The following is a 20796-nucleotide window of genomic DNA, read 5'->3' on the forward strand; positions in this document are numbered from 1 at the left end:
TACAGTTTCCCTGTCCTGATGACATGATCAGTTACAGCTCTCTAAGAAACAAATCATGGGATGAAAGTCACTAAACGTGGAAAAAGTGGAAGAGCAAGTCACTGCCATGGTTGGCACAGCAAACTTTTAGCCAGAAGGTTCTGGGTTTGAATCTCGTGATCTCTGGACTCTTCTGTGTGGAGTCTCGTTACCGTATTTTCTGCACTACAAGTTGCACTTAAAATCCTTTAATTTTCTCAAAAATCGACAGTGCGCCTTATAATCCGGTGCGCCTGATGTATGAATTCTGGTTATGCTTACTGACCTTTTATGTGGTACACAGCGCTCAAAAATCTGTCAAAAAATGTTCAAAAAAGCACAACGGAGTAATCTGGGTCCAAAACTCTGTCGACTTCAGGTCCCAAAGTCAAACGAACACTGCAGCATCACTGAGAGTTAAAAACTGTCTAAATTCTTTAGGAGTTAGAAGTTAGCAGGAAGTTAGCTCGCTAGTTTCCGCCTAAACATGATATAGCATGTTCTGACTGAGAGATTTCTGAAAGAATTAAAAGGTACAGCTCTGCTATCACTTCCAACATAAATGAAGACAGAAAACTAAACGGCAGTGACGTTTGTAGGGTTACTGAAGTTGGGCTAGCTGGAATATAATGACACAGCTATGTTAGCATAACAAACAGTGAAGCTGAAGAATGAACGTTAACTTTTTTCCACTCAATAAAAGTTAATGTGAGGGTTCCAGATGGTTATGAACAAATGCAGTCGCATGGCAGGATGCTGTAAACGGACCAAACCTCAGTCAAGAGAACAATTGAGATAATCCATCCACAATATGAGGTTAGTCATTAATATACTGCAACAACATGGGAATAGAGCAGCTGCGAGAGAATTCAACATTAATGAATCAATGGTACGGAAGTGGAGGAAGCAAGAAGAATGAGTTGAGTAAAATTTGACTTATCTGATTGTTTTGTTTCGCTTAATGCGCCTTATAATCCGGTGTGCCTTATGGTCCAAAAAATACGTATTCTCCTAAACCCTGCGTGGGTTTATAAGTACTCAGGCTTGCTAAACAGTCCAAAGACATGCATGTTAGGTTAAGAGGTGATTCAAAATTGGCTGTACATAAAGAAGTTAAATGCATCAAATAAAGTGCAATATGACTGTGTGAAAATGTAAATGTGGCCTGTAGTCTAAAGCACTTTGAGTGTTCAGTGAGATTAAAAAGGAGCTATAAAAAATGGCTAACCCATGCTATAGACGCCTCAAGCTTTTAATCCATCCTACTTTGCAAGCCAAAATCACCATATTATCAGACGCACACAGACTCTGAAGAGATACTGTTGTGAATTGGGCCTATTCAGAAAGAAAACAAAGCATTTATACATCAAAGGAGATGCGATTGAATCGATTCAGCTCACGCACTTCCTCTTTGTATTTTTTTTTAACATAAATTACACTAATACCTCATAATATAGCTTGTTAAATATAAACTTGATATATTTAATTTACAGAGAAATCTTCTGAGTGTTATTTCTCCTCACGTCACCGTCTGCACTCAAAAAGCCAATCAGTGTTCCAGTTTGCACATCCTGTTTACATACTGTTCATGGGAGAGTTCATTTAGCATACACCTTCTGCAGGGATATATATCAAATCCCACAATTTTTTATAATTTCTAATATTATTTTAGTACAGGAAAGTAAAGTATAAAACGTTGGCTCCTTGTATTATATCAAACAAATAAAAATGTTAACACGCCCTCATTCTCCTTTGTTTTCTTATGAGTACAAAACTTTTGAAAGAAGACACACCCTTGCTGAAAGAAAGCCAAAGATAACAGCGACTATTCCGCCATATTTTTTTTTACCATGAGCGCCATTACAGGCTTCACTCATTATATGGATATAACATTACAATCCCAGTTTCTGACTCCCGGTGAGGATGTGAGTCAGGAGACTGACAACATCATGGAGTAATGTCTGACCCGTCTCCTGTGATGTAACTAAAGTGAGCACTTCTTAAGAAGATAAATAGAGAACTAATCCCTAACATTTATATGGAAGCACTCCCTGGATCCACAGACAATGAAGTTGGCTGAGTTTGCCTGTGGTAGTCATGGGAACATGTGAACAACTAATTAGTGTCTGTCAGTGACACCTACTTATGCACGGCGTAAAGAAAGTGACAGTAAATCCAGGGAGCAGCTCAAAACCATCAAGATGAGTAATGGGAGATCGCTGCTGTTAATCGTCGACTCAGCGCTTCCGCATTCTTTCTGTGACAGCCATCAATCGTGGATCTCTGTGACAGCGTAATGATACGGGCACAAGAAATATCTCTCTATATCTGTGGCGAGCCCTCTTACACTACGCAAAACATCTTAGATTACTCTCGTTGATACCAAGGCTGTTACAACGATAACTAATGTTAAAGGTAAAAAACTTGGGCGTGGGGTTCGACATGGTGCTCTCTTTCAAGTCTCATGCAAGAGAGACAACAAAGACCGCCTTTTATCATGTAAGGAACATAGCCAAAATCAGACAAGTTTTGTCAAGCGACACTGCAGAGGTTCTTGTCCATGCATTTGTTGCTTTACATATTGATTATTGTAATGCTCTTCTTTCTGGGCTACCAAAGAAAAGTGTTAGAGGTTTACAGATGGTGCAAAATGCAGCTGCTCGCATTTTAATGAAAACTGGGAAATCTCAGCACATTACCCCAGTACTGAGATCTCTTCATTGGCTACCTTGTCAGGTTCAAGCAGATTTTAAGGTCCTGCTGCTCACCTACAAGGCTTTAAATGGATCGGCACCTTCATAGCTCTCTGACCTTTTGCACCCTGTGTTCCATCCCGTGCTCTCCGATCTCAGGACTCCGGCCTTCTAAAGGTTCCTAGAGCCAGAAAAAAGACTATTGGGGAGCGTGCTTTTTCTTTTTGTGCCCCATTTTTGTGGAACAACCTTCCTCAAAATATTCGGCAGGCGTGCTCTGTGGAGGTTTCTAAAACTAAGTTGAAGACCCACTTGTTCAACCTATCCTACATGTCTTAACTCTATGCCTTTTAGTTTTTAAATGCTTATTGTTTTTAATTTGTATTGTATTTTTTACTTGTATTGCTATGTATCTCTTTCATTTATTTATCTTTTATTTTTTAAATAGCTGTACAGCACTTTGTTTGAAAGCACTTTATAAATAAAGTTATTATTATTATTATTAATAATAATAATAATAATGATAATAAAATAAAACTAAGTCTAAAAACATTTTACCTACCTGAAATGATTATTAGCTAAAAAAATGTTATGTATTACAAAACTAATAAACCAGAAGCTTTATATCTACATGACATACATGTCTTTAGTATTTGGATTTTAGTATTGGACAACTGCAATGATTTGTCTTATTACATAATAAAGCAAAACTTACATTCAGAAGACATGAACCACCACTTTATGCCACCACCGTGGTGGAGGGGTTTTCATCCTAGGAGCTCTGCTGTGGGGAGAATTTGCCTCTGGTAGGGTCTCGTAAGGCAAACTGCTTCTAGGTGAAGGGCCAGATTCACAAGACACTTGTGGAGGAGCCAACAATGGACCATTACGGGGTTACAAGGACCCCACCCTGGAGCCAGGCCAAAGACTGGGTTTGGTTGGCAAGTGTTTGCCCAATTGAGCCCCATGGGCCAGCTCTCCTGCTGACCCTCAAACCACATGAGGGGCCATAGGGGTCTAGTCAATGTGGATTGGGCTCTTGTTGCGGACTGAAACTGGCTTTGGGTAGGTGGAACGTCACCTCTCTGGTGGGGAAGGAGTGTGAGGTAGTGCTAGAGGCAGAGAAATACTCGGTATGGCTAAGTATAGTTAGACTCACCTCAGTGCACAACTTGGAACCAGTTACTTTGATAGCGGTTGGACTGAGACTGAGAGGTGGCAGGCAGGGGTGGGTATATTTGTATCCCCTCGGTTCAGTGCCTGTAAGTTGCAGTGCTTATGCGCTGAACAGCATCTCAGTGTACCCAGTAGGACCCCTGTGCTCACGAGGGCAATGACATTGTGACCTGGAGGTATGTGACTGGGAGGAACACCATGCTCGCACATAAGGGTACCAGGACACCCTAGGCCTCAGGTTGATGATTGGTTTTGTAATCATATCATCAGCTCAGCTCCTTGCTGAGGGGCACTGAAACTGAGAGGAGATCGAACACCCGCCCCCCAAAAACATGTTGGCTGCAGCCCTGATGCACAACTTTCTCTATTTTGAGGTTAGCGTTACGCTTTTTCAAGTTTTTATTCCATGCAAACGTCAATAGCATTAAGCAACCCTAGCTAACCTTAACTTGTGAGCTACTAACCACAAAATGCTGTCTTGAGTTGCTCCAGGAAGCAAATTGACTATATTATATTATAACTATATTATAACATTGGACTGAGTTTGGCAAAAAAAAGTAAAACTGTGTGTTTATGAGCTATTTGAAACTGTTAATCGCATTCTATAATAACCAAATCATGTTTTACGTGTCAGTGAAATGAGTGCACACACACAGTTACAGCTAACTTTGAATATAGCAGTGCAACAGCAGCAGCCTTCCTTCTTTGGACTCTTTGGACATGACTTCATGTCATATGTCAAATGAAATATGACATGATTAATCGACTAGCAGCATTGTCTGATCGACTAGTTCTTCACATCTCTGGCCTTTAGTAACTCATCTGAATCCTGTGGCCTGATATTTGTGTTAAATTAACTTGCAGTTGTCAAATTATTTTATTAGCCGTGAATGAACTGTTGCCACATTCATGCAGCGTAGCAAAGTTAAATCTAGCTTTCACATATTTCATTAAAAATGATCAACAACAGATTAAATTTGCGGTCCTTGTATGTAGCCTTAACAGGAACTTTATAAGTATAAAGAAGTTCATTTTACAAACTGTGTGATGGTCTTAAAACAGGGTGCCATCAACCACCTTTTCTGGACTTTAACTAAACATGTGTTCGAGGCTGTTCACAGGATGCTGCATCCAGCTGTCATCGACACTACACTACACTAGACAATAGGCTGTGTTTTTACTGCGCTCATTGTTTGATTATACACACCCACTCCTGCCCTGTGGCTGCAAGATGGCCTTGAGCTGATTATTATAAAGCCTGAGTAGAAATAATACTACAGCACCACAATTATATCAAACAGCTGTGCAATTTACATAACTCTTTATATCATCTGACCTGGGCACGGAGCTCCTTGACAGTCTGTTCCTGTTTGGACCAGTCCTGGGAACGCGAGGTGTTCCTGACCCCCCAGCTGGCTATCTGAGCCTCCAGCCGCTGGTTTGCTTCCTGCAGCCGGTTCACCTGCTCCAAGAAGCTCTTCAAGCGAGCATTCAGGCCCCACATTGTGTGACTGGAGTCCTGCAGCGAGTCCATGGACATCTGAGAGAGAGCAAATGTTTACAGTCACACGCAGTTGCTGAGCCTGTGAAATTTTCATACAGTCAAATGACGCAGCTGGTGGTGCCTGTGATGGCCAAACTTTTCAGGCAGTACGCGACTGACAGGCGCGTATTCACAAGAGCTTACAACTTTCTCTGCAGTGTGAAACCCACACGCTGCCAAAGGCGTTTACAAGGTAAATGTTTACCTAGTGATACTCACCTGCAGCAACGTGGCCTTCCCTGAATAAAGCACAGTATATGTAAGTCACTCTGTTTGCCCGGTCACACAGTCCACCACTCCTCACAGCTTAGCTGCATTCCTCCACAGCGAGCTGGAGAGCACTTCCCACTGTGTCCCAGGTCATCGGCAGCAGGCCCCCGAGACAGAGCAGACAGGCTGCCGGTTGGCCTGCCGGTATCAGCGTTCGCTTGTCTTCAGGGTCAGTCACAACAGGGACGTTCCTCCCTGTCCCACCTCGGCCCCTCCCAGGCAGCATGTGGGGTAAGCGCTGGACACTGGACACAGTGCTTGCATCACCAACGCTCTGGGGTCCCTTTGTACTCTCTGATCCAGGATTACTGATCTGCTTTCAAACAGGCAGCAACACAAGCTGCGGAGGGAATGTTCAGGGAGACACAGTGACAGGACCTGAGTGTGTGTGTGTGTGTTTGTGTGAATGGTCCTGTAATGAGAAGTTACATTCACTGTAATGAATGTGAAGCCCGTGTCCCTGAACACTCTCTCACTCTTTGTGCAGACTTGCTCAATGACAGCCTTGGTTGGATGTGTTTGTGCTGTCTGAGCCAAAGGTTTTCTCTTCCAAATATTATTATGTGGTTTTTCATATTCCCTTGGTTACAAGGACTGCAGATACGCTTTTTTAACTCCCGTTTAAGCAGTTACTTTATGTCATCTGGAGTTTGTAGCTTTCTGTTGCTTTCAGCGGACAGACTCCACAGCATCATCTTAGACTTCAATAATATCATGGAAATGGCTAATGTGTTATGATAAGAGAGGTATGTTTTTTTAAGGTGGGGTGTGGTTCAAACACTCTCTCCTCTCAATGTTTAAGAGGATAAACCCAGTATAAACAACTGGGTGGGCCACTGTAACAACTAGAAAAGAAAAAAAAAACTGAAAACAAGGCTCAATGGAGTATTCAAAAGTGCATGTTAGAAGTTGATGGTGGGTGTGTCTAATGTCTGTAAAACAAAAGCAAAATCAGCTGAACTCACACGAACTCACATGCAGAATAACAGAGCTTCCATTGGCAGTTTCATGAGTTTTTGATCAGATTACTTAGGCTTCAGTGCCTTGAACAGATCCCTAAAGATCAAACTGAGGTGTTGTTTTCCACCCTGTTGCACATGAATTCATAGCTGAAACTTGGCTCTGAAAAATTAACTTTAAGAGTGCATTCTTCATAATGTCCACCAGGGGCGGTAGCTGCCATTGCTAAAAGACTTCCTGCGCAAGTCTATGGGAAAATTGGCCTTTGACCTCTCTTTCCTACTTCAAGTCTGTCCTGAAAAATATAAGTCACTAATTCTGGGTCATACTGAATAAAACATGGAGTCAATTTTAAAGGTTTTGGTTTAAGTTTCAGAAAGGAGGACTATCCTGAGTTTGTGTATGGTTCAGCAGTCACATCATTTGAAAACATTAAGACAGCAACAGCAATAATGCTCATCTCAAGACTTCAGAGCAGGAATCAGAAATCATTCGATGACATCACAGTGGCTATGTCCATCTTTTATACTGTTTGTGCTTCCAAGGTTGACACCAAGAAAGCTATGTCAGCCTCTAAAAAGACAATAAGTTTAAAAAGTTCTTTGTTTGTTTCAAAACAGTCACAAACACACTTTTGTTGAGCACTTTATCCTCCATTAAAAGAGAAATAAAGCTAATAAGTTGTTAAGTTTTGCCATTTTGCTTGTCGGCGATCGACATGTTTTTTTAACCAAAACAACAACAGTAGATTAATAGTAGATCACTACTGCACTTAACATTATAGGCACCACATGCTGCTGGAGACAGAGCAGGAGATGTAAGAAAAGTGTATGAAATTAAACAACCTTGTGGTTTATTTCTTGGGCTCTATTTTTACGACTTTAAGAGAAGAACATGTTGTTTTCTCTTTTCTGTCACTTGCTCATATCACTTTTAAGGTCTGCTACATTAAAAATGTCTCAAAAAGATGAATCCATTTTTAAGAAGATGAAAGTTTCATTTTAGCTGGATGCCTTTCTTTGTTTTCAAAGAGCCCCGTTTGTGGATTTGCAAATACTTGAGCTGTCTGGATTTGTCTGTCAGGAGATTTCTCTTGTTAAACAAGCATGTTTTGCTAAGAGAAAGGATGCGGGGTTACTATTACACACGTCTGAGCTCCTTTGTGCTGCTGCAACCTAATATTGTCTCTGTCTAGACTTTCATTCTTTATCTCTGACTTTTTCATGTGGCTTTGCTGATAGTTGTGGGTGTTGTGGTTATCTGTCAGCGTGGCCAGAAAAGACAGAGGGTTCATATACAGAGAAAAAATCAGATATAAAGACTGAAAGAGCAAGAGAAGGAAAATAAGTCTGTAACAGGACATGAGCTGTGTAGATTTTAATGATTAAATGCACACACACAAAGCACGCTGTCTAACTAAACAATGCCAGACTCGTATGCCAGGACACTTACTGTCATTGCACTCCCACACCCTGTCAGTAAGATGGATTGGCAGGAGAGCAGCAACGATGATAGTCATTTGAAATCCGGGAAACAAACAAAGCAAAAAATTTCCATGATTACAAAAAAAAAACAAAAAAAACGCTCTTAGGGCGTAGCAGGTGGTTCTGCGTTGAGTGTCTGCGACAGATGAGTTTTGCTGCAAGCGTGAGGGGGGAATGCCACCGAGCCTGTTTCTGGATGCCGTGTTGCTCCCTCAGACATCCAAGAAGTGGTTTTTATTGCAGTGAATTTAATCGTAACTGATGGGCTTAAGCAGGTGTTAACTTGTTACACAAATTTAAGGAGAAAAGGTGGAGGCGTTAGAGGTAGACACTGCCCAAAAAGAGAGCGAAAAACAAAACAAATCCACCCTGGATTAGGAGTTTACCACCAAACAGTCTCACGAACCTGAACTTTGCCTCTTCGCATTCCTCGACCTCTGTTTCCTTCGATGCAGGAGGGGCGCCAACAGCTCTTTGATCCTTCTTCATGTGATCCCTCATTTTCATGAGCCTTTTGCTAAACGTGTCTGACAGACAAAACAGAAAAACCTGTTATAAACACACAATACCTTTCATCCTTTGTTTCGTAATTACAGTTTAAAACCAACTCAATGCCAACAGTTTTTGTTCATACACGGTATCACCACAACAGCCAGTTCAGATCTGATTTACTATTGACTATTGTGGCCTAAGTCCAAAACCACAGAAAGGATTAACTTCACATAAACTCCACCAGACTCTGCTGTAGGGGTTATGTTCAGCTAAGCCATGTGTCATGTGCTTTTACTTGCGGTATAAAGAAGTACACAAAAGTTATAATTTAACCTGTGACGGCTTTTATTTATACCTGTAAACCGCTCGCTCAGGCACCATAAAGTATGTTTCTACTCAAATCACTATTATCAATCCTTGTGCTGTTTAAAGCTTTACTAAGAAATGTTTTTATTTCCACAATGCCAAATTACTAATGTAAAGGACAACACAACAGGAGACCAGGTCGTCCTCACCTCTGCAGAAAGTTTTGAAATCTTTCAGGTAATTGTTTTGGTGTTTTCCCTCTAAGCAGCGAGCCTCAGGGCAGCCAGCACTTTTAGGACACTATTCGAATCCTTTTAACCTAGATGGTGGAGTGCTGGGGATGTATTGCTGCATTCAGTTACTGTACAAGCACATCATACGGACACACTTAGCTGCTAGTGAGTTGTAATTAACAGACTAATAAAAAAACTGGAATTTCACTCACTAAACTGAAGCACAAACATGTTGAACAGGCGGCGTCTCACAACAAACCGTGCTATTCTTCAGATAATTCCACTTAAAACCTCCAAAAGTTGAATCTGTTCATCTGGACGTAGCGTTTTCAGTGGGAGAAACGTTTCATCACTCATCCAAGTGACTTCTTCAGTCTCAGCTGACTGCAGGTTTCCCCAATCTTATAAACAATACATTTGCATAATGACTGAAACCAGCCCACTGAAGGAACAATGGGCTGGGAGGTCAGTTCCTTAATCTTAATTATGCAAATTCCCATGACCATTGATCAACAACCAGTGATCAAAGATCACAGCCATGAGTACCATTCACAGAGAGTTGGGGAATGGCTGCATTCACAGCATTGTAAGATGGTGACAGATGGACCCTTAGGCCCCCTCCTCAATTCAGAGATGGTCTTTCCCTTTTCCTTGACTCCGCACTCAAACCAGCGTTCCTCCCTGTCCAGGATGTGTACATCCTCATCATTGAAAGAGTGTCCACTGGCCTGTAGGTGTGAATAGACTGCAGAGTCCTGGCCTGATGAGGTTGCTCTTCTGTGTTGTGCCATCCGCTTCACCAGAGGTTGTTTGGTTTCCCTGATGTATAAATCCTGGCAATCCTCCTGGCACTTAACAGCGTACACTATGTTACTCTGTTTGTGTCGGGGGACCCGATCCTTGGGGTGGACCAATTTTTGGCACAGCGTGTTTTGGGGTTTAAAAGCCACAGAGACGCAGTGTTTTTACAAAAAATGCGTCTCAACTGTTCCGATACTCCTGACACATACGGGATCACTACAGGTTTTCGCTTAGTCAGCGGTTGTCCTTCTCTCCTGGATCGGCTGGAGCTTTCTTTAGGTGCCTTTCCCTCTTTGACAAAAGTCCAGCTGGGATAACCACATTTACTCAGGGCCTTCTTGATGTGATGTTCTTCTGCCTCCCTGGCCGCTGTGTCAGTGGGGATGGTGTTTGCTCTGTGTTGTAGCGTCCTGATGACACCCAATTTATGCTCCAGTGGATGATGAGAGTCAAACCTTAAATGCTGATCTGTATGCGTAGCTTTCTGGTACACATCAGCTTTCAGATGTCCCCCATTACTGATGGAAATCTCACAGTCTAAGAAGGCTAACCTGCCACTTTTCATATCCTCCCTGGTGAATTTGATGTGTTGGTCCACCGAGTTAATGTGATCCGTGAATTGTGGTATGTCCTGAGATTTGATTTTCACTTAGGTGTCATCCACATATCTGAACCAATGGCTTGGTGGTGTTCCAGGGCAGGATAGCAACGCCCTCTTTTCCACTTCTTCCATGTACAAATTGGCCACGATGGGTGAAACTGGGGAACCCATGGCACACCCATGTTTCTGCCTGTAGAACTGACTCTTGTATGTGAAATAGTTGGAATGAAGACAGTTCCAAAAGCAAACACACTTGGTCGATGCTGAGAGTGGTCCTGTTGCTGAGGTTGGGGTCATCCTGTAACCTCTTACGGACTACCTCCAGCGCTTCTGTGACTGGGATGCAAGTGAAGGGAGATGTAACATCGTACAAGACCATTGTTTCATCTGCCTCCATAATGACATCTCTCACCTTCTCAACAAAATTCAAGGTGTTCTGGATGTGGTGTTCAGAGCTGGCTACCAGTCACCTGGATGAGTGACGAAACGTTTCTCCCACTGAAAATGCTACGTCCAGATGACAGAATCAACTTTTGGAAATTTGCTTGCCTCGATGATTGAGAATGCATGAAGACATTCCACTTAAAACCTTCCAAAAACGGAAAGGTTCAGTTCACTGACTACACGTGGCAGTGATGAGGCCTAGCAGACAGCCTCAAGATTAGGGCAATATTAGACCATTAGAGGAATTGCACATCTGTTGACTTTTACTCAAATTAGGTTTTTCTAAAACTAACTTAGCATGAACCTAACAAAGGTCTCAGGGGGCTCGTCTCTAACCCAGCATTCTGAGTTTATTTTGAATTTTTGATTTCTTATGTTATATTGAAATAATGTTAAGTTCTTGTGTTATTATTAGTTAGGGTTTAGTTAAGTTTTAGTCTGTCTTGTCCTCTATGTTTTACTTTGTTATGCCCATGCTTTTGTCTCCCTTACCTAATCCCATGTGTCTCTCCTTGTGTTCCGTGTCTCCCCAATCTGTCATGCGTTTCATGTCTGCGGTCTGGTGTTTCCATGTTCAGTGTGTTTAGTTTTATTTCCCCTGTGGTGTTCAGGTTCATTTGTGTCAGCTGTGTTTCCCCAGTGTTTCCACTTCCTTCATTACCTTTCTGTCTGTATATTTAAGTCCTCTGACTCCCTCTGTATGGTGTCCGGTCATCTGTTAGGTTCTCGCCATGTTTCTAGGTTTTTATGTTTAGGATGTTTCATGTTTTCTTTCTAGTGTTCCCAGTTTAGGTTTTTGTTTAGCATTAAATTGGTTTTGCTTTTTGTTTTGTACTTTTTAATGAGCTTTAATGAGCTTGTGGGGATAGGTTAATTGGATAATTGAAATTGTCACTAGGTGTGAATGTGCGAGTGAATGTGAGTGTGAATGGTTGTCTGTCCCTGTGTGGTGGCCCTGCGACAGACTGGCGACCTGTCCAGGGTGTACCCCGCCTCTCGCCCTATGACAGCTGGGATAGGCTCCAGCGCCCCCCGCGACCCTGAAAAGGATAAGCGGAAGCAAATGGATGGATGGACTTTTTAATGAGCCGCAATAAACGGCTTGCTTTTGGTTAAGAATCAAGTTTTCATTTTGCTTGTCTGCATTTCGGTCCTCCTCCTCACTCCACACAGTCTACCGTCACAAATGTGACAAAAGGTTTGGGCATAATTAAATTTAAAAACCCAAAAAACAAAGAAAAAAATCAAGTAACTATAAAACTAAATCCACACAAACTCAGGGCATTACGCTGGACTTGAACCCCAGTCTCCTAGATTCAAGTTTGTCCTTTAACCACTTCACAATCTCCTTGCGATGTGAGCGCTGTTGCTTTAATCAAATGAGCCACACTTCAGTATTTTTCCACCCCCTCATGGAATCTGTGACATCACAAATACCCCCGATTGATTGGTTACTATGATGGGCCTGGAGCAGCACCATCACTGTGATATAAGCCACATCAGTATTCTTTATGGTTTGGTTTGGCCTTTCAGTTCTACACAAGTAATCTATAGATATTAAAGCATTGATAGTGGTGCCAACTTACAGTTTGGATAAGGAGCCTTCCCGTCTCAGCTTGTCATTTGCACATTGTGAAATTAATGGTTTTTGCCAGTTTGGTGTCTGACTCAGATACCTCATGAATTCATGGGAATTCAGACTAAGAGCAGGTTTTGTTATGTTTGATCCCAGTAATTTCCAGCTAACACGTTATGCAAAAAGAGCTTTTAATCATTTGTAATTGAGTGGTGTGGTTTGTTCATGCGTTCCAGCACTCACACAGTGTCAGAAGCAGAACGAGCACAAGTTAAGCCCTTCACACCTTAGAAATAAATGCGGATCAAACCACTGGAAGCACTGGAAACTATGTGGTAATGACCAGAAATGCATCATGCCATACATTTCACAGCTGCTAAGCCGAAAGACAAATGCGACATGCATAAGTTCATAACAGTGAAGATGATTGAAGGGAACAGCTTGATTGTTTTGTCACGCACTGGGCAAGGTGGCTCCTCCCAGCAGAGCGGGAAAGTGAGCAGAACATCTTTAATCAGTTGTTTGTAGTTAACATATATTGTCAGTGTCACACCAGTCTCATTCTTACATATTAATGAGACGTGAGGAATCAAGAGATGAAACAAGCGTCTCAGAGAACAAGGGATAAATTGAGTGGAAACAACCTGAGGGGACAAAGTATTAAATTCTTTAAATATTTGTATAATATATTTTTTTAAACGGGCCTGAAAAACAATTATCTTCATCGCACTTTGTTTGACATTCATAAAGCACCCCAGGGTTACAGTGTGCTTGCTTCTCACAAAACAATTAGACTAGGCGTGCCACTGTTGGCTGTCATTTATGGTTGCGTAGGAAAAAGGTTGGGCAAATATTTCAAACGGCTCAAACAAGTCAGAGCCGGGAGCTCAAAGGAGTTCCCGGCAGGTTGTGGGGTCAGCGGAGAGTATGCTGGATGGCGAGTACCTGTTAAACTGCAGAGGCTTTCTCACTTCACTCATGCTCGGCTTCGGCATGTTTATGGATGTGTGTTTAGTTGAGTGAACGGGGTCTAGCATACTGAGTATATTTCGGCTATTTAGTGCAGGACACAGGGGTGCGTTTAAATGTATATTTTACTCACATTTAGCCACTTCTTTTCTCCTCAGAATTTGACCACTAGAGGGAAGGATTTGACAAACTGGAAAAAGCACAAAACCACTGACAAAAATGATAATGATTTTAATGTCATGGGGGGAAACTGAATGACTGAGGCCTGAAAAATATATTTTATGTAGTTCCACTTGACTTTATCACCCACTTGAGAGACCAGTGATAAGGCTTAGACTACAGTAACAATAACTGTAATTTACCATCAACCATTAATCCTAATTTAATCTCGTCTGTTTAATTTCTAACCCTAATGAAAAAAAACTCTTACATCTACCTTCAGTTTAAAGACCTGTTATTTAAATATAGCTAAATCCTTCAATAAATGGTTATTTAGTGACCATTAGGACAGCCAACAAGCTGTAAACAGTGCACATATTAGCATATTATAAAAGCAGCTGTCTCCTATGTGGACGACAGTTAGCTGTGTAAGGTTCTGGTCTTAGAACCTGCAGTTTTATTTGTCTTTGAAAACGAGGAGTTGTGCTCATTGTATAAAACGTTCATGCTTTTTCATCAGTACTCTGTTCCTCCTACATTCTGGTTATACCCTCTGTTAATATTTAGTGTTCATTTGTTCCTTCAGTGGTCTAAAGAGCTTGGAAAGAAAAGCGTCTGGATTTTCTTCAAGTTGCTTGAAAATACTTCACCTCTCATCCGAGAAGCTTCTTCAGTTCAGAACTGATGTTCCACGCCAAACTGGCAAAAACCATTAATTTCACAATGTGCAAATGACAAGCTGAGACAGGAAGGCTCCTTATCCAAACTGTAAGCAGGAAGTTGGCACCACTATCAATGCTTTAATATCTATAGATTACTTGTGTAGAACTGAAAGGCCAAACCAAACCATAAAGAATACTGATGTGGCTTATATCACAGTGATGGTGCTGCTCCAGGCCCATCATAGCAACCAATCAATCAGGGGTATTTGTGATGTCACAGGTTCAGTGAGGGAAAAACGCTGAAATGTGGCTCATTTGATTTAAGCAACAGAGCTCACATCGCAAGGGGATCGTGAACTGGTTAAAGGACAAACTTGAATCTAGGAGACTGGGGTACAAGTCCACCATGATGCCCTGAGTTCACATGGATTAAGTTTTATAGTTACTTGATTTGCTTCTTTGTTTGTTGGTTTTTAAATTTAATTATGTCCACACCTTTGTTAGGTCCATGCAAAAAAAAAAAAAAAAAAAGTACTTGATTTGAGTAAAAGTCAACAGATGTGCAGTTCCTCTAATGGTCCAATATTGTTCTAATCTTGAGGCTGTCTCCTGCACCACTGAGAGCATCCTGACAGGAAACATCTGCACCTGGTATGGGAACAGCACCAAGCAGGACAGAGTGGAGCGCTCAGCCGAACACATCATTTGCTCTGAGCTTCCTGACCTTCACTTCTGAACTGAAGAAGATTCTCGGATGAGAGGTGAAACGTCTTCAAGCAACTTAAAGAAATCCAGACGCTCTTCTTTCCAAGTTCTTTAGACTACGATGACCTGGATGACTGAGAACCTTCAGACTTGTTCCTTCAGTGTTTCCCTGTGTGTTTATTGCTGATTTCTGATAACCCATGTTTTGCATTTATGTGTGTGTCTTCCCTTTGTCCTTTATCACATCGTCTGTTATTGTTCCTTCCATGGGTGTTTCTGCCAGGATTCTGTTGGTTGTTTGTTTTGGACTTTTTGTGAATGAAGGTGCCAGATGTTATCATTTCTGTCTATTTTACCCAATGGAATCTAACCTGCCTAGAGCACCAAGACTGACATTAAAACAGCAAATAATTACATGTCAAATTAAACCAGTGAGCTGAACACGCACAGAAAAGGGAAGCTAATGTAGAGGTGGCTTAAACCTGCGTTCTTTCTGATCGTCTGCTCCCGCTGCAAAAACACCTTTGCTTACCTGATCTATGATGTAAACATTTACTTAGGAGTTCATGTTTTTAGTCACTACTTTTAATTCTTATTTAATACAACATGATGATTTTATCATTATCCTCCCATTTGCAGTAAATCAGATGATAAAGGAGGGCAAATAAAGTTTTATGGACAGAGTTAAATCTGACAGTTTTTAGAGCAGGGCTCCATGATGTAAGTTAGCCGAAACATATGCACTGTTTCATGTTCACCTTAAGGTGTTGCTATTTGCAGGTTTCCACCTCACGAGCATCTGCAGCTTTTCACTTTTGCTACACGATGACAGACGCCAGAAAGCTTAACTCGAGGCTTCAGAGTCACAGCGTGTGGCTGAAAGCTGCTTCATCAGAGGTGAACTCCAGATCACAGCGATAACTGTTAAACCTGATATTTTACAAGCGACCATTTTCACATTACACACATTCACTTGATTCTTACTTTAAGCTCTTGTGTTAGTCTAACTCCAGTCGTGTTGGTCCAGAGCTAATCTTCCTTGTCATTTTAACCCAATGTTTATTCTTGTTTGTGTAGGTATTGAGTAGGAGTGTGTGCTTGCACGCACTTGCATCTTCCAAAACTTTCTGAGAGAACCATATCTGGATTTCATCTGAGTTTTCTTTTTTCCTTGCAACGAATTTGCTTGCAAGGAATTTCTGTTAGTAATTCTTTGAAAATCCAGACTAATGTGAACACTGCAAAAACTCAAAATCTTATCAAGAGTATTTGTCTTATTTCTAGTCGAAATTATCTCATTACACTTAAAATAAGACAGAATCAGCTAAAGGGCAACACTTTTCACTTGTTCCATTGGCAGATTTTTTCACTTATTTCAAGCTAAAATATCTTGTATTAAGTGAAAAATCTGCCAATGAAACAAATGAAAATTGTCTAGTTTTTTTTCTAGTTTTAAGATTTACTGTCTTGAAACAAGTTCCTTTAGCTTACTGAAATGTTGCCCTTTAGCTGATTCTGTCTTATTTTAAGTGTAATGAGATAATTTTGACTAGAAATAAGAGAAATACTCTTGGTAAGATTTTGAGTTTTTGCAGTGAATTATTTCAGAGTGAAATACTTTTCCTAATTACACTGAAAGGTAAGGGACACTGAACAGGACCTACCCCTGCATTTATTAACAGTAAAACATCTGCCAATTGCCTCTAGTTGAAGTAATTACACATAATTTAAATGAAGCATTGATGTGTTTGGATACATGTCTGTATAAGAACAAACAAGCTTCATGGGAATTGGAGCCTATTCACAAGTTTTAAAAGAAAGCTCTTGGCAACTGCTGTGAAAATGAAAATAAAATTTGTTTATAGTTTCTGTTTATCCAGGAGTTTACCACCATTACTGCCAAGATCAACACCTACCCGTACTGTTCAAGATTTTTTGCGCAACAGATAAGCAATACAATCATATCAAACAGAATGGAAGATTCCTACTCGGAGTTGTTTAAAATCCATGTGGATGAGGCCACAGATCTGTGCTTCCTTCAGGATAGAAATGTTTCTTCAAATGTTCAGTTTTTTTTCCTTCAGGCTGCCACACATCATGTTTAATAAAGAAGAAAACATTATTCTTACTTTGCACATCTTATTCTGGTGTTAACAGCTGATCTTGGAGAAATTATGATTTGTGGACTGTTGATAGGTTTATTAGCACTCACGGAAAAAATGGTTCCAGTAGCGAGCTGTAAGTTTACAGTGGTCCCAACCTGAAGCTGAACATGGCTGATTTTATTTAACTAAGCTTAAGATTATTTTTTGTTTATTGCCCACAGATGCACAGTCTCTTAGATGATGTCTGCAACACCATCCATGTTAGTATTTTGGTTGCTGCTGTGTTGGCTTTTCTTTGCCTTTTTCTGTGCAATTCAGAGCCACCAGTGAACCTAACTCCACTAACTTCATGTGGGAGGAAGCCAGAGTACTTAGAGAGAATCCACGCAGACACAGCAAAACACAGAAAGGTCCTGGCTGGATGGTGGATTCGAAACCACAACCTTCTTGCCTTAAAGAAAGAGTGGCAACCACTGCAGACACCGACATATATCTGCTAATTCGAACTAAAGAACAAATAACTAACTACTACAAATACTAGAAATCACTCAATGAAATAGAAATGCATGCATCTCTGATAGTTTCTAGAATAGAATACAATAGATAGATGGAATAGCCCTTTATTGTCATTGCGCACTTACAACGGAATTATGGGTGATCCACGGTGACTGTGAGGGAATAAAATGTAAAAAGTATGACAGCAGAAATAAATAAGAAACAGAAGAAATGTATACAAAACATGAGAAAAACACACATTAAAGAACAAAGTGCTTGGAAGTACTGCACAGAAAAGACTTGGTCTGAGTGTAGAGTCGGTATGTGAGTGACCTGAGTGATGAGGGTTACTCAGACCATGGCTCATGGCTTAGATTGGTGGGTGGGTGGACACCGGTGGGGTGTGTCGGGGGGTAGTGTTTGTTAACAATCCGAATGGCCCAGGGGAAGAAGCTGTTTCTGAGTCTGGAGGTGTGGGACCTGATTGACCCGAGGCGCCTGTCAGAAGGCAGGGGGTCAAAGTGCTTGTGGACAGGGTGCGAGGGGTCACCTGTGATGGCCAAGGTTTTTATGAGACAGCAGGTTCTGGTGATGGCCTCCAGGGTGGCAAAGGGCAGCCAGTTTTGTTTTGTGTGGTGTTAATTACCCTCTGTGCAGATTCCTGTTCTCAGTCGTGGCCCCTACGTACCAGTCATCCAGACTCCAGACAGTAGGAGAGCACGCTCTCCACTGAGGAGCGGTAGAAGGCCAGCAGCAGGTCTGGGTTATTCTTCCTCAGGACACGGAGAAAGTGCAGCCACTGCTGGGCCTTCTTTACCAGGGCGATGGTGTTGTGGGTCCAGGTGAGAGCGATGGAGATGTGGGTGCCCAAAAACCTGAAGGTGGAGACAGATTCAACCTGTTCTACACTTATGATGAGAGGGGAGTGGACCTGTCTGTGCCTCCTGAAGTCCATTATGACACAGCACATCAACCATTTGTCAGTTAACCGAATTAAATGTTCCAAAATGCACCAACACCACAAACAGAGTCAACTGTTCCACTTCAGTGACTGTAATTAGCTGAGGTGAGTCCTAGAAGACAACTAACAACTATGGATGGAAACGGCCTGTCAGTCAAAGCAGGCACTCCCTTCATTGCATTGAAATGGATCACTTATAATAACGGTCACCCAGTATGAAGGACTCAGGAGGGAAGTTTTGCAACATATGGTTCATCTTCTAAATTGTAGGAAACGTTTCTTCTCCTTCGGTTTGTATAAGCGCTCATATGAACCTAAAAAGCTGCTCATCCAACTTTTAGCAAACCCAACCTAAGTGCTCACCTACAAAAGCTTCTGCAACAGCAGCAACCCGAGGGAGCAACACTTCAGAGAAAATGACTTTTTCAGAACTGGCTACATCTACCAAAGATGTATCATATCCATTTAATGAATTTCTTGGTAACACTGACGTCATGTTGTGTTTGTTGCATGTGTCAGTGTTTTCTGATAGAACTCCAGTTCTATGAGTGTGTTTAAGGTGCCCCCAAAGAAAGAGTGCCACCAGAGCCGATCTAGGAGAGCCGTTCCACTTCATGGTAACCTCACTGTGCAGAAGACAACTGCAGTTCAGCTGTGTGTGCAGGAGGAGGAGTGTGCCCTCAAAGTTTTTAAATTAATGCAAACAAATTGTAAAATCTTTATTTAGTTCTGCTTCCAGACAGAAAAAGCTCCCTTTCTTTGCGAGTACAACATCAAAAATGTCAGAATTTAAATAAAATAACACTTTTCTCCATAAAACACAACCTTTGTATGTTGATTGGTTGGTCCAAGATTTATGACAGGACACATTTTATTGTAAGAGATAATTAAATGTTAGACATAAAGCACGCTGGAGACTTCAATGTGTACACAAGAAACACCTGGTTGTAGGGAGTGAAAATGATGCAATCCAGAGACTGCTGCTTGTTTCCTGACATCAAAATGGCTCATGGTGTGGTGACATCCCTGAGACTCACATGAAGATACTTTACCACTACCAAAAAAATCTATACTGCACCAACCAGATGTTTTAAAAGTATGATGAAAAGTAGTAGAAACTTGAGCTGCAGCTCTGTAGGCCAGGGGTGTAAATACTGGGCCAGTATCACTGATACCAAGTATCAGTAGTGTTACAACTAACTTAATGAGTTGAATGCATCATTGTTGTGCTATATAAATACATTTATCTTAACAGTTAACACAAAAGCGTTATTATATCCATACATTTACATTTTTTCACTTCCAATAAAATAATTTAACATGTTTCAAAGGGATGATTAAATTATTTGAATCTTTGAATGTACTCTATTGGTAACCAGTCACCTGAAGTAACAGCAAAATTACTAATGCTGTTGAGCCCACATGAATCATAACTGAAACATGACTTTCACCACCATAAACTACCTAGGTTTTCTCCACCAGGAGCCCCTGTCTCTGTGCTGGGGTTCTGGGTCTCGTTGAGTGATTTTTTTCTATTTTGCAGCTTGTTGTTGCCTTTTTCAGTTTTTCATCCGTTTGTACAAACTGGCAGGTTTGCAAGCAGAGAATTCCCTTCTTACACACTTATTGCAGTTTGCTGTGTTTTCACTGACAGCTGTAAAACATTCCTGCAGCATGCTCCTCTCTGCAGCCCGCATGTGTCTTTGCTCAAGGTGTCACATGACAGAACGAGGGGGAGAATCTAACTGTATGTGCATGAGAGGAGCTGTGTTTGCACAGACACGTCTACTTTGTGATGAAAGGGGAGCAACATACTGAACCTAAGGAGCAAAAAACCGAAACTGAAGTATCCCATCCCCATCTATATGATGCCAGTGGCAACGTTGCATTAATACTATCAATGTTTGGATCAGTCCGCCCACTCCTACCACAGGCCCCCATTCATATGCATTCCCAAGAGAACTGTATCAGACGTTTTCTGGTTTTACCCTTGTTGCAAGTCTATGGCCACCCCTTGGCTCCGCCTCTGTTCAGAGAATGAAGCCTGTCTGGTCAGGTAACCCTCTTATCCCTGGGTTTTACCACTTCTTATACCTCATATGGAATACAGTAACTTTTTAGATTAATATATACATATAATTTT

The 20796-nt window shown here is 41.4% G+C and overlaps 1 protein-coding gene across 3 annotated transcripts in view; it reads right to left on the reverse strand.

The window, feature by feature from the left end:
• The window catches only part of krt222 (keratin 222), a 29517-nt gene extending 21334 nt beyond the window's left edge, over positions 1–8183 (reverse strand). The window contains exons 1-2 of one of the 3 annotated variants that reach the window (XM_031739838.2): positions 8113–8183; positions 5224–5427 (exon numbers count right to left, since the gene is read on the reverse strand). In XM_031739838.2, coding sequence (XP_031595698.1) covers positions 5224–5427; positions 8113–8118 — 210 coding nt within the window. In that variant the 5' untranslated portion in view covers positions 8119–8183. Of the gene's footprint in view, positions 1–304; positions 324–5223; positions 5428–5649; positions 6098–8112 lie in introns of those variants that run through there. The other 2 variants (XM_031739839.2, XM_039614025.1) reach the window with 2 other exon arrangements.
• Positions 8184–20796: the final 12613 nt, after the last annotated feature.

This window comes from Oreochromis aureus, linkage group 6 (genome assembly GCF_013358895.1).
Source record: "Oreochromis aureus strain Israel breed Guangdong linkage group 6, ZZ_aureus, whole genome shotgun sequence".
NCBI classification, from domain to species: Eukaryota; Metazoa; Chordata; class Actinopteri; order Cichliformes; family Cichlidae; genus Oreochromis; species Oreochromis aureus.